The sequence below is a fragment of the Sparus aurata genome, chromosome 5, assembly GCF_900880675.1.
Source record: "Sparus aurata chromosome 5, fSpaAur1.1, whole genome shotgun sequence".
Lineage (NCBI taxonomy): Eukaryota > Metazoa > Chordata > Actinopteri > Spariformes > Sparidae > Sparus > Sparus aurata.
The window spans coordinates 18,535,027-18,551,985 of NC_044191.1; the positions used below are offsets into that span (position 1 = coordinate 18,535,027).

At 40.0% G+C, this 16,959-nt stretch overlaps 1 protein-coding gene across 2 annotated transcripts in view; it reads right to left on the minus strand.

Moving 5' to 3' along the window:
• Positions 1-16,959, minus strand: part of antxr2a (ANTXR cell adhesion molecule 2a) — a 77,969-nt gene that overhangs the window by 43,218 nt on the left and 17,792 nt on the right. For both annotated transcript variants that reach the window (XM_030418159.1, XM_030418160.1), the window contains 4 exons: positions 16,770-16,865; positions 14,909-14,978; positions 5,997-6,075; positions 5,263-5,358 (listed from right to left, as the gene is read on the minus strand). In XM_030418159.1, coding sequence (XP_030274019.1) covers positions 5,263-5,358; positions 5,997-6,075; positions 14,909-14,978; positions 16,770-16,865 — 341 coding nt within the window. The remainder of the gene's footprint in view (positions 1-5,262; positions 5,359-5,996; positions 6,076-14,908; positions 14,979-16,769; positions 16,866-16,959) is intronic.

Genomic DNA, 16,959 nt, shown 5'->3' on the forward strand with positions numbered 1-16,959 from the left:
AGGAGACGCTGCCGCTGCCAGGCTGCTTTGTAACTGCAACTGGCACCCCATCGCCCGGCTGACTACTGATTACAAGGATTCTGCTTGTAAACCAACATCAGGGGCCCCCCGTGCAAAATAAAGAAAAGCTGAAAATCAACTTGTTGACAGGGGAGTCTGTGGGGCGAGCGCCGCTGCCCGTTTAGCTCTTAATTAATTGGATGGGGTTCAGTGCTCCCAAGCAATCCCCCCAATCATAAAGTCCTAAGGAGTTAATTAGCTCCAATGAGATACAGAGGAGGAGGCTCGGGCTCAGCTCCAAGCCCTGTCTGCGTGGAAGATGAGTGGCGGCATACACACAGAAAAAAAAGGAAAAACCCCACACACATAGTGGCGACACACCTCTCCCACAGCAGAATGACCAGCCCAGCGGCATTGTTCATGACAACACTGGATGACATGGCACCTGAGGAACAGGTTGTCCACAATGTGATTCCACTCAAGGACAAGATGCCTCTACTGGGTTTTTCAGATGTGCATTGCAAAGCAAAGAGCAGCCTGACAGTGACATTTGTCAGGTGTCAGTCAGACGCTTCACATACTGATGTCCAACTTTTAACCGCAGGATTGCTGAAGACACCACTGCCACTCATTCCGTCCGTGAGAGCGATCATGCTGGAAAGGTGGAGAATATTCAGCTGTGATTTCAGGAGTTGAGAGAGGCAGGCTTTAGCTCCTATAAAACACTGACGTCCCCTCCGTGTTTTCTAAAGATTATGTGGTGAAAGTGACCACTAGCTGCATTTACAGAGACCAAAATAATTCACAAATAAGAATCAGAATAGCCCAATCAGAATACAAACACCTCATGTGAACACCTAAGTCAGAAGGAATTGGATCAACTGGATTTGATAATCTATTCAGTAGGAAAATATTAACGTGTAACCTTTTTTCTAGGAAGGACAGAAACATGGCGATTGTAGAACATAACAACACAACAAAAGACCTTTTACTAAACACCTCAGTTATTATTGGTTAATCTCAAATCCCATGAAACAAAATTAAAAATATCAACTTTTATAATCAGTTTCTCTGTTGTTGCCGTGATCGTTTTCACCCAACAGACGTGACTTTGTGAGAGGCTCTTGCCGGTAAACTGTCCATACAGTTTAAATTTTGTTCAAATGTATTGTTTCACCATCATGTTTCCAGGGATAAGATGCTTCAAATTGAGGGAAACCACCTTGCACATGTCAAAAAAATGAACATTCTGATCAAATGCTTGTGGTATGTAAACTCACATTTCATCAGATCACTTTATTTAGCGTGTCTGTACAGTTAAGGTGGAATCAGACTGAAGAAGTATTGTCAATGTAGCTGCAGGTATAGATGCCTAGATCCCCTAAGATAAGGGGGTGCCCCATGGCAGAATAATTTGTTAATCAATTAATCAGTCAATGGACAAAAATTAAAAAGAAAGGAAAGAGTGCTTCCTGTTCACTATTTCATCCAGCTTTTCCCTGTGGTGGTGTGAGAGACGGCCTCATTTCTTACACAGTAGTGGACATTAGCACTGCACACAGAGTACACTAGCCAACCTATAAATACTGTACATATAATTACAGTGGGGACATATCTCAACCTGGGGTGTGCAGTAAAGTGGAATGCAGACCTCTGTACATCAGTCATCGCAGACAGATACTTCACTGTCATCACTGGTTATGCATTTGCTAAATTGGTTTTGGAAGGGAAAAAAGGGCAATGTAATTACAGCATATCATAGATCCTAACAGCTGTTTCATTCAGTGTTAAGCGCAGGCATACCATCACACTCTCCACATACTGTTGTCATTAGAATAATGAAAAATAATCAATTAGGGTTAATTAATCGCTCTTTGACACACAACTGGCTGTAAGCAAATCCAGTGCACGTCTTCTGCTAACCTCTCCATACGCTGATTAACATCATTTCAGCCACACCTTACGTTGACAGGATTATCTCTTTTTATTAAGTAATTATGCAGCAGATTTCCTGGACATATTGTGGGATAAATAAAGCATTATACAAATGACGGGGCGCTGCTGCTCTTTCCCAGCTACCTGATAGACAGATGTGAAGGAAAGCACTCAGCGACATAATTAAAAACTAAACCATGGGATACTTAGCCGCCTGACATCAGCCCCAGCGGCTCGCCACCGCAGCCACGACACCGGGAAGGGGGGTGGGGGGGATCAGACCAATCAGAGGCTTTTGGGGCATCGTCCCCATATGGCTTTCCATAACTGTCCAACTGGACTTGATAATCTGTTCATTCCCAACCTCAAGCTCAAACCGTGTCGTGTCAAGCTGTTTTGAGGGGCTTACTGTGATGGATCAGTAGCAGGTAGCATATTTAGAAATATAAAAATTATTTGTGCCTTTAACCTTGGGCAAATTAACCTGTTTGCAGGAAATTAAAATGGTTCTGAGTGGAAAAGACAAAAGTTCTGCATCAGAGAGCAACGCTGACAACTTCAAACATAAAATAACAAGACATAATCGGAGATTATTAACATATTAAGCACCAAATGAGTTGAAAATGTGTCCAAAAGTGAATCCAATTCAGCAGTGATTCATTTGTAATTTTGACAAAATGGCGATGTAATCCAAAAGTGCATCTCCAATCTAGAATCCTTTGATTTGAACTAAAGGCTACGCCATTCTGAGTTTAATTTCCAAACAAATCATAAACAAAGAAATTACCACTCCACAGCTTGTATGACCTCTCTCCTGGCATCAATCCATGTGGGAGAGAAACAGAGAAGAGAGAGAGAGAGGGATTGTGGGAAAGAGGTTGGGCGCGCTTGTGTGTGTGTGTATGTGTGCGTGGCCTCATCCCGACTGCTGAAACCTGGCAGACTGGGGGTTTAAATATTAACAAGCCACACATGGCCCTCCTCTTCTGCCTCGTCCCTCGATGGAAGGCAACAGCAGCTCTCTCCACCAAGACAAACACGTCCACGGCCAGACATGCTGCAGGGGGTTTACATTTTAATGCCTTTGTTGGTTTTCCAAAATATGCTTCCATCTCATCCTGGATGGGCTCCCTTCAGGTCCACAAAGCCAGGTGACGTCTATCATTTAAGGGGCGGTGCGGGTGAGCGGGAACGGAGGTGTGGTGAGGGAGGGCGGTTGGCAGTAGTGGAGGGTAAATTTGCCTTTATCAGATCTCAGTAGAAAAAAGCAGAGAAACAGAAAAAGACCAGGGTGCACCATCTGTAGCCCCTCTCTCATAGCCCCAAACGATAATCTGTTGTGGATTTTTGTAAATGGTTAAGTGGGTGAGACCGTTTCTCCAAAGGCAATGAGGGCAGGAGGAGTTTACAGTCATAGCTTTCATGAATAACCAGCACTAAGGAAAAGTTTAAACAATGGATTAAAGGAGAAAAAAACTTTCATCAAGTACAATCAAGTTGTTCAAAGAGAAATGATAAAGGAGTGCTCATAACTGAATTGCAGATTCAAGACTCGTTAAATAAACGCAGTCTCGAGTTATGTCTTAACAAACAGCCTGTTCACATGGGACCAGTAACACACGGTGATCTGTGGAGTTAGAGAATAACCTTTCCGACCTCCACATTTAAAGAAACACATTTGCTCTTACTAACAACATTCTCTTTCATCACCAGACAATCGGAACATCAATCTGCAAGATTTTATATTTCGTCTTTTCAAGATTTCAATGAGTGATGGGGTCCTATAAGAACAAAATATTTTCTTTCAAATTAAAACAGTTCTTGTTATTTTACATATGATATTGCTGTCTGTGCTTTTCTTATTGGTTTAAAGTGGGCGGAGGTTAGTTAGAAAAACATGTCATGCATCTCCTTCTACCAATCCGAGTTCAACAATATGTTGATCAAAATGTTATGACACAGTGGGTTGTTTGCTTATGTTGCCAGGACAGTCAATCAAATCTTATCAAACCACACCGACACAGTCCCCCAATGATACAGAGCTTTTCAGTAATAACCTTAAACTTTGATTTATTATAATCTTTGTTACTTTGGCTGATTTGTAACAAGAATATTGCAACATGTTTACAATTGGAAGAATTCATTGACCTTCATTTGTATAGATGTCTAGAAGTGCTGCTGGTTTCCTCTGATAGAACTTGAGAGGTTTTAATCCTATACACCTGTCAAAAACACTTAATAATAATAATAATAATAACAACAACAACAACAACAACAACAACAACAACAATAATAATAATTATAATAATAATAATAATAATAGTAATAATAGTAATAATTGTTGTTGTTGTTATTATTACTATTATACTAATAGGGGGAGTCAGAGGATAAGCAAACCAAGGGCAAAAACAAAGTATTGCTGAAATGAAACACTGACAGGATTAGTAAAAGTAGACTTTTGTGTTTACCAAAACAAAGTAAGTATTTTAAGCTGCAGCATGAACAGATTCGACTGTGATTAAGCCATAAGCAATCTCTGTGATTATTATTAATCACTTCAGTCCCAAGGTAGGCCTAAAGTTAGTCCTGGACAAACAGAGATTTTGTTAACTGTCATGCAATCTGTCCATGACATTCTTCTTCTGCTAATCCATCTCTTGTTCGGTTTTTTACATAGTTTGCTCACATAAAGTGACTTCATCTCTTGTCAGAATTTGTGTGTGATCACATGCAGTCATCAGCTTGAACTGAAGTGCAGATTGTGGGTATTTCACTTCCTGTTTGAGATTCTTCTTCTGTGATGTTGCTAAGTCACAGCGGATGAACAAGGCAAACGGGACGCGATGGGGTTGGACAGATGTTCAACACCACTTCCCTTTAGAGCCGGTGAACAATGTCAAGCCTGCTATGTATGAGCGGCCTCGGACACAGTTAAACCTGGCAATGACCTGCTAGCAATTGCTGGTTTGTGGTCACAGCATTGGGCTTTCTGAGTGAACATATCACGATTTGGACCCCAAATACCACTGGATTTTCTGCATTTGCAACAACAGAATGTTTTAAAAGTCATCTAGCTCCAAATGCAAATAATTTTATAAAATTAGACCGCCATCATGATCATCTCTAGAGAGGGTAGCAGTGAGTACTATTTTTATTATTTTGGATTGCAGGCAAAACAGGCAACATATGAGTTATTTGGCATGTTTTGCCAGCACAGAACCTGCTGCTGTTATCTGTGTGCAAACCCAGATCGAATGAATCATCAGCTCTGGTTGCCCAAAGTTGAATATGTTCAGAGTTGGTTTTGAGCAGAGCAGCAACACTCACCACTTTGCAGCAAAGAGGCCAGAACCACCACATGAGGGCCAGAGCTAGGAGGATCAGCAGCACCAGGAAGACTATCGCCACCGCAAAACCATCTGACTAGAGGAGAAAATGACAAGCTATCAGCTTATTGATCCTAAAAATGAATTTAGGTGTTAAATTCAGTGACAAAATTGTGACATTTAACAATCAAATCACTGCTTTGTGCCACTGGATAATAAACACAAACATCAAGTGGAAGTCATTCATTGACCCATAAATGGCACAAAAAAATAATAATCCAGGTAAAATATTTAGGTACACATGTAGAGACAATGAATGGTAAAGGAGATTAAGATCAAATTGTCATTATCATTGTCATTATTATTATACACACACTTTGATTTAAGGTCTAATTTTAAATCACTGCAGGGTTTACAGGTCTAGCAATTGAACTATTTCAACTTAAGGAAATGTTTCAGTGCTTCCTTATTGTGTGTAAGACAATAACAAACGGCAGTGAGAAACATTGGAACAAACAAACATTAATGAGGTCACCACTGACGAGAAAAAGTTGGGAGAGAGGAAGAGGGACAGGACGGGAACATTGTGACTATCACGTACTCAAACCACAATATGAGCAACACTGACTCAAACTGAAAAAAAACGTTAACTGAAAAAAAAATCCGGTTATGAAATAGAGGTGTGAGAAAATGTTACAGAAAGATTTTGTTCAAGTGAAGCTGGTTCAGACTTACACATGTGGAGGCAGTGATGGTGTACGCGCTGGAGATGAAAGACTTGCCATTGTTTAGGCTGATGAGAACATCCATAGTCCTGTAAAGAAAAGGGCTTCATTAATGTTTCAGTAATGTGTTGTAATTAACTTTATTGGGAGAGAGAACCCCCATTGACATCTCTTTCAGGTGTCCCACAAGAAATGCTCTTTATAACATGACAAAAAAGCTGATTTAGCAGCAGGTAAACAAAATCAGTTTGTTCTATCGCGTGTATATAGGCAAATACACAGATATAAGTACAAAAATATTGTTTTGTGCTGCATATTTATGTATTTTTCTGTCTAAATGAAGTCCAGCTGTGGATCAGGAAGTACTGTGAGTTGTCACTTTATCAAAGATTTGGGAATTTGATCCCCAGAGTCAAATGAAACCCCAGATTGTTCCCTAATGGTATGCATAGAAGATCGAATGTGTGTGAGTGGGTGATTGAGAGGCAAATTGTAAAGCCCGTTGAATAAAAAATCAATACATAAATGCAGCATTTAAAATTGCTTTATCTATATTTACTACTTTAATGATATGTGTAATGATCATGCTTCAGTTGACATCTTTCATTTTATCTACACTAAAAAAACAAAAAAAAAATAACAATGTTACAATGTAACACAGCATCACTGTCCAAAATCAGAGTACACAGAGCAAAAAAAAAAAAGAAAGCTGGTAAGAAACAAGGAATATCCAGGTTTTGTTTCAAGAGGATAATCTGTTAAACTGGCCAAATATGAGGGATATTTACCAAAAATGCTGCTGCATAAAAAGAAAGATTAGATTACATTAGATTTACATTTTTCAATATCCATATTGGTGCTTTCCTTAAAGATAAATCATCTGTATGGTTTTTATTAAACATCTATTATGATAGTAATATTCAGTAATAGAATAAAGAGATTAACTGTATTATCTTCCTAAACTAATCCTGTTAAAAAATGAGTAACAAGTCCAGAGCTCTAAGTAGCACAATGCTCAGTAAAAAACACAATGGGTGCAAACTAAACGGTCTAACTAAGAGGGAGGATATCCTCTCATTATCACATCCATCAGCGTGTGTGGATGAAGTAACCTGACTAGCAGTAACAAGGCTCGTGAACTCCTATGACTTATTTAGAAGGAAAAATGTGAGGCCAAAATGGGCGCAATTAAAACCCTAATGATGAACGGCACCGCAATTTCCATATGTCTATTACGCCCAATCCAATTACCGCAGGTTTAATGAGAATTCAGGATATGGAACGAGCGAAACGCCTGAAATCCTCCCTCTGACACAAGAAAGGGAGAAAGAGAAAGAAGTACGCAGAGTGGTATTGTGTGTGTGAGGGGCCAGCTGTGAGTGTGTGGTAGCGTACAGGGGAGGCCTGCATAAAAATTGGTGCTGCGGAATAATAACAAGAGAGCTCTTTGCTTTGCTTTGGATCTTGCCTGAGGCAGTGCCTTGGGCCGCCAATTCTCCTGTGGTTCAGAACAGATGAGCAACCAGACCATGTGTCCATTACTATGCAGTGGATTCTAAATATTCCAAACTGACTCCTTTGCACCTTTTCTAATTTACCAACGCTAAATATTTAAAATACAATTCATAGAACTTTAAAACCTGATGCACTTTGACACTTCACTCAACTTGTTGATGCCCCCACCTTTTCTTTGTTTCCTCTTTTTATTTGCTATTCTTTTCTTCTTTTCTTGCATTTGATACATGATGTTCCTTCTCTGTATTTAAGTTTTTCATGTAGACTGTTGAATCTTTACTTGTGTTGGATGGTTTCGCCGAGTAGATGAGTCAATGGAACAGACAATTAGGAGTTAAGCCTCGGTTAAAGCATGAACAGACAGGTAGAAGATAACTATTCAGCACAGTTTTGAGGTCAGGAGTAGTGTTAGTGCTTTGATTTTTTTAGGTGACATGGCTGATTATTCCACGAGAAAACAACACTCATAGCACAAGTCTGTTCTAGTTTAATTCTGTCCCATGATCCTGAAGCATTAAAAGAAACCCAAAAGAACACAAAAAATATTCTAAATCTGACTGATGAGTGACTGAGAGTAAAGCTATGAAGAGAAGAGTCATAAAAACTCCAGTCGAGCCAAAATAAGTGTGTAAAAGAAAGATTTAATGAGAGAGGAGATGTGTGGTAGTATTGACAGTAGAGCTTCATACATTTGTTGTAAGTGTTAATTATCAATCTAACTTAATGACACAGAGAAAATACTCTAAATTATACATTTGCCATTAGTAGTAAAGCTTAATGAAATGTAACTGAAGGTCTAACTGAACCAAAAAAACACAACCCTCTCCATCCCCTCAACCTACACCCACCCCTCCTTCCCTCCCGCTGCCGATACAGACAACCAATCTGTAAAAACAGACAGTTTAGAAGGAGGTTTGTGCCCAACGTTAAAAGGGCTTTAAATAGCCAGGGCAGTTTTTGTTAGTTTTTTTGATTTCACCTCGTTCTCGATGTCTTTTATGTGTGAGAGTGAAAACAAATTTCCCTTTGCGGAGGACAATAAATAGTAACTATGAATCTGACTCTAATGATGATCAAGTACAAACATCAAAGTTGAACAAACAGGTTTTGGAACCGACAAACATCTTTTTATCCTTTTGTGTTGAACATTTCTACGTCTGTGTATTACACACACAATTCTTTGATCTGCTCTATGTGCCCTATTTCAACTACAGGTGTTAAAATTGTTTTTAACTATTGTTTCTTGATCAAAACTGTCCAGACGAGGTTGGAATGTGAGAATCCCCGGCGCAGTACAGAAGCCATGTCCTTTTTCCCTACTCCTCTTAATCATGAATGTATACTGTGCACTCTAACAGATTTGAGGATGCCTGACTTTGACAGTGAACCACTTTGCTTCCATCGAAAAGCATCTCTTTGTGTCGAACGTGGATCAGTGAAATGCTCCGCGGCTCTGCAGCTCAGCGAAGCCGTTCCAAGTCCATGCATGTTAACGAAGTGCATGTGCTGAATGGGTGAGGGGAGAGGCTAATTTAGCTGACACCCTCAATCCGTGATAATGGTGGGCAGGTTGTTAATCAAGCTGGAGGTGTGGACCCCGGCGTGTGAAGGAGGAAAGCTCCCAAGCGAGTTACACTGATGAACGCCCCCCCTCGCCTGACATCGCTGGACATCCTTAATGCACCACAACCCAAGCATAGTTAGCAAGGCCTTTTTTTCTTCATCCCTGAGACATTGAAAGCTAATTTACAGTTACTGTTGAGTAGGCAGAATCTGCTCCGGCAGAGGCATAAGTCATACATGCGCTTCTCTTTTTCACGATTTTTCCAGGAATATTAACAAAAATAGCTATCAGAAGACAACATCTATTCAAGTGGTTATTCTCCCTATTACAATTAGTGCTGACATGGTAAATTAATCAATAACTTACTTGACATTAAAGTAATCTATGACTGTTTTGTTGAGAAAGTAACTCATACAATCAAGTCATAAAGTCATTTAAGTCAAAAAAAGCAAAGAATTTGATATCTTTAGTTTCTCAATTATGATTATGTGTCAATTCTCTATGCTTTATGTCATTGCAAATTAAATATCCTGCGATTTTGAGGTTTTAGTCGGACAACAAGAGAACCTGTGCTCTGAAAATTTGTGACTGGTGTTTATCACTAACTCCTGATACAAACAAAATGATTACTTGTTTGATTGAAAATGAACCTTGACAGATTATTGATATAAAAAATTGTAAGTTGCAGGTTTTTGTGAAGGCATATACACAATGTGTACCAATCTAGTTTTGCCCCAAAGCAATTATGCTCTAAATTCAAAACCGTTGTGATGGTCACCAGTGAATATTGCGATACACGGGAAACACTGAGAAAAACACCAAACAAAGAGTAGACCAACAGGGTTAAAATACAATGAAAACGGGGAGGTGAGTGACTTTAAAAAGTAGCCGGATGAATAATTTAAAACAAAACTCGCTGTCATTTAACTTTTCCAACGGTGAAAGCCAATGAGTGACACTGAGTAGAGAGCTGCAGCTGCTTGGTGGGTCGATGGTTATGTTTGAATAAATGAGGGATGAGAGGGCAGATTGTCATGGGGCCGAGGGATCAGTCAAAAATTGGGTAGAAAGCGACACAGGCTCCCAGGGACACCGGTTGAATGGCAGAAGGCTTCTTCCCACTGCAGATCTCTGGCTTCACGTTGGAAAAACTTTGTCCCCGGGCTCGCTGTAATCTGTCATAAAGTAAACCCGCCGTGACACTAAGCTTTGGTGATGCGATACAGCTGGAGCGGCTGACAATGGTGACGCTAATGGCTTTCAAACTTCCCTTAAAGATGTGAAAATTGAAGGAGCTGAATAATTCACTGCAGAGCATATGCAAGGCCTGTCGCTCGGCATCCAGGAGTCATCACTCTGCACAAATTTGTGTGGCAGAAGTTCTGACAGAGGAGTGGAAGCTCAACGGATGGAAAGGATGGCCTCATGAAGCCTGGGGACCAGATGAGAACTTCCAGAGTGAGACATCCACCATTTGGAAGAGTGATGCATATCTCGCTATTTAGAAATTACTTCCAAAGCACTTTATTAATCCTATGCCCAAACTGAACTATCACAATGTTATACCTCAAGATCGATATTGCGACAATATTGCAGGAATGACTACTGATTTTTGATCAATGATCTGACAAAGTGGGAAATGGCAAGTATCAGGCAAGTATTTTTGCTTTCAAGAACCAAGGAGAGCCTGAAACATCCAACATTAAAGATTCAAAATTTAAGCTGACATGTTGCTCTTTACATCTTTCAATCATAGAGAGTCAGTTCAGAGTTCAGAGAGTAAGCTTCATCATGGGACAGCAAATGATTGCACATCCAACATGTCTGTGCAACAACATGGGGGGACAAGTAAACAACAGGACAGTTCTATCATAAACATCTTCATGCGCCCACTGGAGCAGATGGAGTGATGTCGCTGCTAGAAGCAGCCCTGGGACAGCCTTTTTTAATTATTGACAAACCTTAGCATTAGCTACTATACCTGCTTTGTAAAGCAGGTGTCGACTCCCCCCTCAGTTATTTTTTGTCCTCCACCATTATTGTGAAAATACCAGGTGAAGACATGCTGCTGCAAGAGCGCAGCCACTTAACCTCCCAATCGGCGCCCCAGCAGGGTGTTCTGGGTCTCCTAATGGGGATATACAGAAGGGGGAGGAGGAGGGGGGTGGGGAGGGAAGAAGGGGCGTCAGCAGATGCCAGTGTTTCAAGCCTGATGCCGCAGCTGTCAGCACAGATGATGCCTCCTCCGTGAGTGCTCCTACACAGCTCGATGACCAACTGAGGACACTGTGATTCCTGGACATTGAGGCTGGATGTGGAACCGCCTGCTTAGAGTCCCCGCTGGACCAGGAAGCTGCAGCTGAGCACGTAAACTCGGGTGTCTGCTGTATCTGAAATATGTTCCCTGACAACCCAAGCAGCATTCACTGAGGAGTAGGCCTCACGAGTCACAAAACATGGTTGAAAAGGGGAAATGGGGAAAAGGAATGTGCAACGAAAAGGCGATTTTTCTTCGGCTGAGTAGAGCCATGTTAACGGAGCGCCCTGTGCGCAGGGAGCGGTGATGGAGCAGAAGCAGACAGATGGACGGAGACGGAAGTTTCCGGGCTCCGCCGTTCCATGCAGGTGGTCCTGGGTGCAGGGACTGGCAGTGCATGGTGAATTATTTAAATGGGAAGCGTGGAAAAGGGAATGGCTGCATCTGTCGCACATCCTTTTAAAGCCCCTCCAGCAGATGTGTTTACTCACCGCCCGTACCAGCTAACTACTTAATGGGTCACCATCGGCAGCCAAGAGTTAATTAAGCAGGCCTTTTGCAAATGGTGGGCACGTAGCATCAGCTCAGGTTCTATCAGGTCGTAGCAAGCGCTGTAGGCCTGTGGTTTACAGATGTAGTCGCGCAAGTTCATCCTTTAACTGCATCCTTAGTGAGTCGATTGAAAGAACGCAGATTCTGTTTTCTATTCAAGAAAGAAGATCTGGGTAGGAAGAGGACTTCTACAGCAGCTGCTCCTGTTCGACCAGTTGTATTCAAAATTTTGCATTTTCTTCACACTGAAAAGTGAAGAAACTTAAATGCAATCCAACAGCATTGTGTGAATGTCCTACTGTATATTACAGAAAGTGATGCCAGCTGGGAAAGTGTAAAAAATAGTTGTTCTAGCAGCTGGAGGGAAAGAAGCTGTTGACCTGCTGTAACAAAAAAAACAGAAAAGAAGTAAGTGTTGGAGCATATACTTCCGCCCCAGCTGCATTATTCTGAATTTCCTTTCGTATTAATTGCATGTATTTTATATATTTATTTTTTTTCAAATATGTTTTTGGCCTTTATATGGCTTTATTGATAGGACAGACTGAGATATGACAAGAAACGGGATGAGAGAGAGGGGTAGTGACACGCAGCAAAGGGCCCCAAGCCGGGACTCGAACCCAGGGCTGTTGCGGTGAGGTCAAAGCCTCTGTACACGGGATGCTGCTCTACCAACTGAGCTAAATGGCACCCTGTATCTTTTGCATTCTGATGCAAATATGCACTGAGTCTATGTCAAGTGATCAATCAGTATGTCATAAGAAAAAAATTAAAGTTTCAAAAATGTTTTTAAATAAATGTGTGACAAATTTTCTCCTCATTCTGTATTTTATCCACTTAACATTTCTGGCTTCCTTTCATGAGGGTGGATTTCTGGTACTTTTATTTTCTCTTATGTACCATCATATAACATACAAGACAACAACAGCAACAGTATCTTTTAAGAATACTTTTTACAAAATACAACATTAGGTCTCAGTGATCATTTTGATAGATTTGCATTATTGCGCAACCCATGCTGCACTTTATAATGTGTGCATTTTCAAAATCTGAAATAAAAAAGTGCCAGTTCCTATGATTTGAGCAATTTGTTGAGAAACTGCTGCTCTTGGTCTGATTTCCCATTTATTTATTCTATCTCTCTATATGACAGATGGATATAAGATCTGTAGCTAAAGCTTATTACAGCTCTAGTCAACCTCAGACTTGGAATGCAGGGTTAAAACAGAAATAGAGAAAAAAGGTAGTCTAAGAGGTCAAAGCATGTGTCTGTGTACTATATTTGCATATCGTACTGCGCAGGCTGTTTATGCATTGACAGTTGCAGAAGTACATTTTTCTGCGTGAGTGCATGTTGTGTGTCTGTACATTTATGTGCCTTTGTGTATATGGTTTAATCTGTTGTTGATGAAGCCATTATTTCACTTGTTTGTTAAAAACTAAAAACTGAACTGAAAACATGAATGTAAGTCCAACCTCACGTTTCATATCCCCTCAAAAACTCACATTCCTCTTTGAGCACTGTCTGTCAGCGTCTGGCAGAAAAACATGTTATCATGAGCAGTTTGGACGTGAACATGAGGGGATTATCTGAGGTGAGGTTCAAGTTGATTTGGAGTAGTTACAGCACCGCCGTCATCATATGATACATAATCTGTTTTAGAGCTGAAAGACCTTCAGGAGCCAGCGGCACTCATAATCATACATTTTTGATTGGATTGCAGTCATCCAGGACATTAAAATCTGTTGTTCCATCTAGGATGCCTTAGCGATCATCTGTTATGGTTTGGGATTATAAGAGATGACGTTAAAATCAAACAATAGCTACGCAGCTGGGAATACGTCCATATTTACACTGTTTTCACTTAAATCTTTGGGTTGTATGTATGGAGTGTTTTTCTGTCAATCTACAATGTTTACTGCGTCTTCATGCTACGCCAAACTCTTCATCCCTGCTTCTACTGTTTTAACTTACAGCTGATTTATAGATTTAGGAGTTGTTTATCTGCACAAAAAAGAAGCCAAAAAGTAGTGCAGAAAAATAAAGACTGTGAATGTAAGACCAAGAGACACATAAAGGATTGAAACAACTTAGCTAAAAACAAGAGATACAGGCAGTTTAAAGAAAAAACACGGTTCCTAAACTGAACACAGAGGAGAGAAGCACATTGACAACAAAATTTCGAAGGTAACATTTATAGACACTTAATTTAAGAGTTCACAGAGAGATATGTGTCATTAATAACACATTTCCTGTCATCCATAGGCCAAGATTTAAACTATATTTACAGACACACTGCCCTCACATCTACAGATACATATCCATTATTTTGTATTATGAGAAGATAAACAAAGAATTGTTACTTAGAATATTTTCTATATTTTCCATTTCTTCTTCATATTCAAAGTAGCTGTTTATTCATTTGTGTCAACCATGCTTCAAAGAATTTAAACAACTGTAAATATCATATTTTCACTTAAAAATGTCTTTACTTCAATTTGTATGTGTGATTAAAGTACAATCAAATACTTTCACCGTTGCTGATCTATCTTGGCATAATAGCTGGTGATCAGTTTTGCAAAAAAAAGAATGCTTCTCGTTTCAACAACGTTCCTCAAAACAACTATAATTATAATTTATGATACACTATGTGCCAGTTATCTATTTGTGTCAGTTGACATTTATAAAAAAAATAAAAATCCCCTTTATTGGGGGATTCTACTCATCATCGCTTTCCACTTAAATGACACACAAATACACAAGTGAGGTTTTTCAGTGCAGCGTGATCCGACTATCACACCACACACAGAAACTCTTAACAGCATTACTGTGTAAACACAACTGACTTTGATTTAATGAACAACTGAATTCAGGTGAAGACACCTACATCATATCAGCAGTTGACTACAAGTTTGTCAAAATATCTGATAGTGATATACTAATATTTAGTCAAGGGTAAATATTTACACTATATGCAACGTTAACACGCTCCACCAGCACTTCACCCCAACAGATATTCCAAAGACTACTTACTGTCCGACTTCGTAGAGCTTTGGTGCAGGACACAGCAGATAATCATTACGCACAGTGCTCGGCTTTTGATCTGTAAAAAAACAAAAAAGGAGACGAAACAGCTATATATTAAGTCCTTTAATGACTCAGATATAAGACTTGCATGCACATCTGAACCAAAAGAGGACAGGTGCTGAGTTGAAAGTGAGCAAAACAACTGCTCGTATAGTGCAGGGCTCTAATATCTACTTAATGCACCAAAGTAGTGATCTTTTGGGTAACATTGTTCTTCATCAGACAGTCTGGTAATAACAACATACATATAGTCAGTCAGAATTCTTTTTCAGTAAGCACAGCATCAGGAAAGTGCCAAATGTAAATATTTAAACCCTAAACATCTTTTTTTATATGACCGTCTTCTGATGATCTTAAGAATTTATTTTCAAAGTAAATATCAGTGTTATTCAAAAAACAAAAGTAACATAAATGTGTAATTTGACTATTTAATGGATAGGAGTTTTCAAAGAAAAAGATACAACATATAATATATATGTGTGTGTGTGGGTGTGTGCGCGTGTGCGTGCGCGCGCGCGTGTGTGTGAGATCAGCACAGGTCGACAGAGGCCTGAACCATCCTCAGTCACAGAGGTCGTTCAGATTATTGATATTTCCTTTCTGCCTGTCTGCTCGGGGCTCCAACTGGTTTGGTGAAGGAGAAGACTGTAGCATCTGTTCCACATATGTGGTGTGTGTGTTCCATAGTTGCCATGATGCCTGTCCATAATTATAAGGTGCCCCACTGTTAAAAAGGTCTGGGCTGAACACATGCAGAAGCCAATAAGGGAATAAATAGCCCCAAGTGGGCGAATGTGAGACAGCCTAAACTGAGAAAGGACTAACAGGAAGACATCTGCTAATGGCCACTTCCTGATTCGAACGAAGTTCTTTTTTAAAAAGAAAAAAAAATATGCTCAAGTGTTTTAGTCGAGTTGAAATGTTGAAAATCAAAAATAACTTGTCAAGGAGGGAAGTGTTGTCATTGGCAGTCGTCGATCCCACAGATCCCACGGCCAAATGAGAGCTTGAAAAGATTGGCTTTCGGTGCCAAATCCCGTTTGCTTCCTGAAAAAGGATTTCTCAACAGAACAGACTGCAAGCTCAAAATAAGGAGCACAGTGACCTACATACCCTCCTTTCTTTTGATGAATTTAGATCGTATAGATAGGGAGCGGCTATGAGATAACAGATATGGCGGGACAGGGGTTTGTTTTGCCATGTCCTTCCTTTGAACACCCACCATGAAGTCGGATAAGAAGATGTGTTGAGTTCTAAGGTTTGTACAGACGATGTAACATATTGTGTGTCCATAACAAGGACATACAATACAATAGAACACAAGGAATCATCATATCACGATACAAATCAAGATGTACAAAACATGGAGAGGCCGAAGGTTTTTACTGCATGTCAGCAAGTTTATATCTCTTATATTGTTTTATTATATTATATTATATTAAATTATGTTATATGATAGGCCTGACTCTAAAGACAGCTTGTTTCAAATCTTGTTATACAAGGAATCAGAAAAACACCACAGTCAATCAGATGATATTTGTGTTTTACAAGCGGTTAGTCGAATAGTGTTGAGTACGTTTGGTCCTGTCTGATGGTGTAGAGGGCTTTAACGTATCAGCATTTCTTTGCACTCTGTTTGCAATTTCCAATCTTTCCATCATTTGCTCTGACTGTAACTATTTCTCTGACTGTTGAGCTCTACTACCTAGAAGCTTAATCTTTGTCTAAGCCTGTGGTTACAAAACTTTGCTATGAATATGACAACTCAATGCAAGGCTTGTATTATAGTTAGTTCTCAAACACTTACTGATGACTTGCTTGTCCACTATGAAGCTGCAGACAACGCCTTCATTGCTGCGGCCGAGGGCGAAGCCGTTGCCTCTGAGGACGATGTTGAACGATTCTGTGGAATGTAAACAAACAGGAGATAAGACTGCGAGGAGGAACATGCATATAGTTAGAAAGTCTCTTCTTGTGTTTATCTGGATTCATGGGCT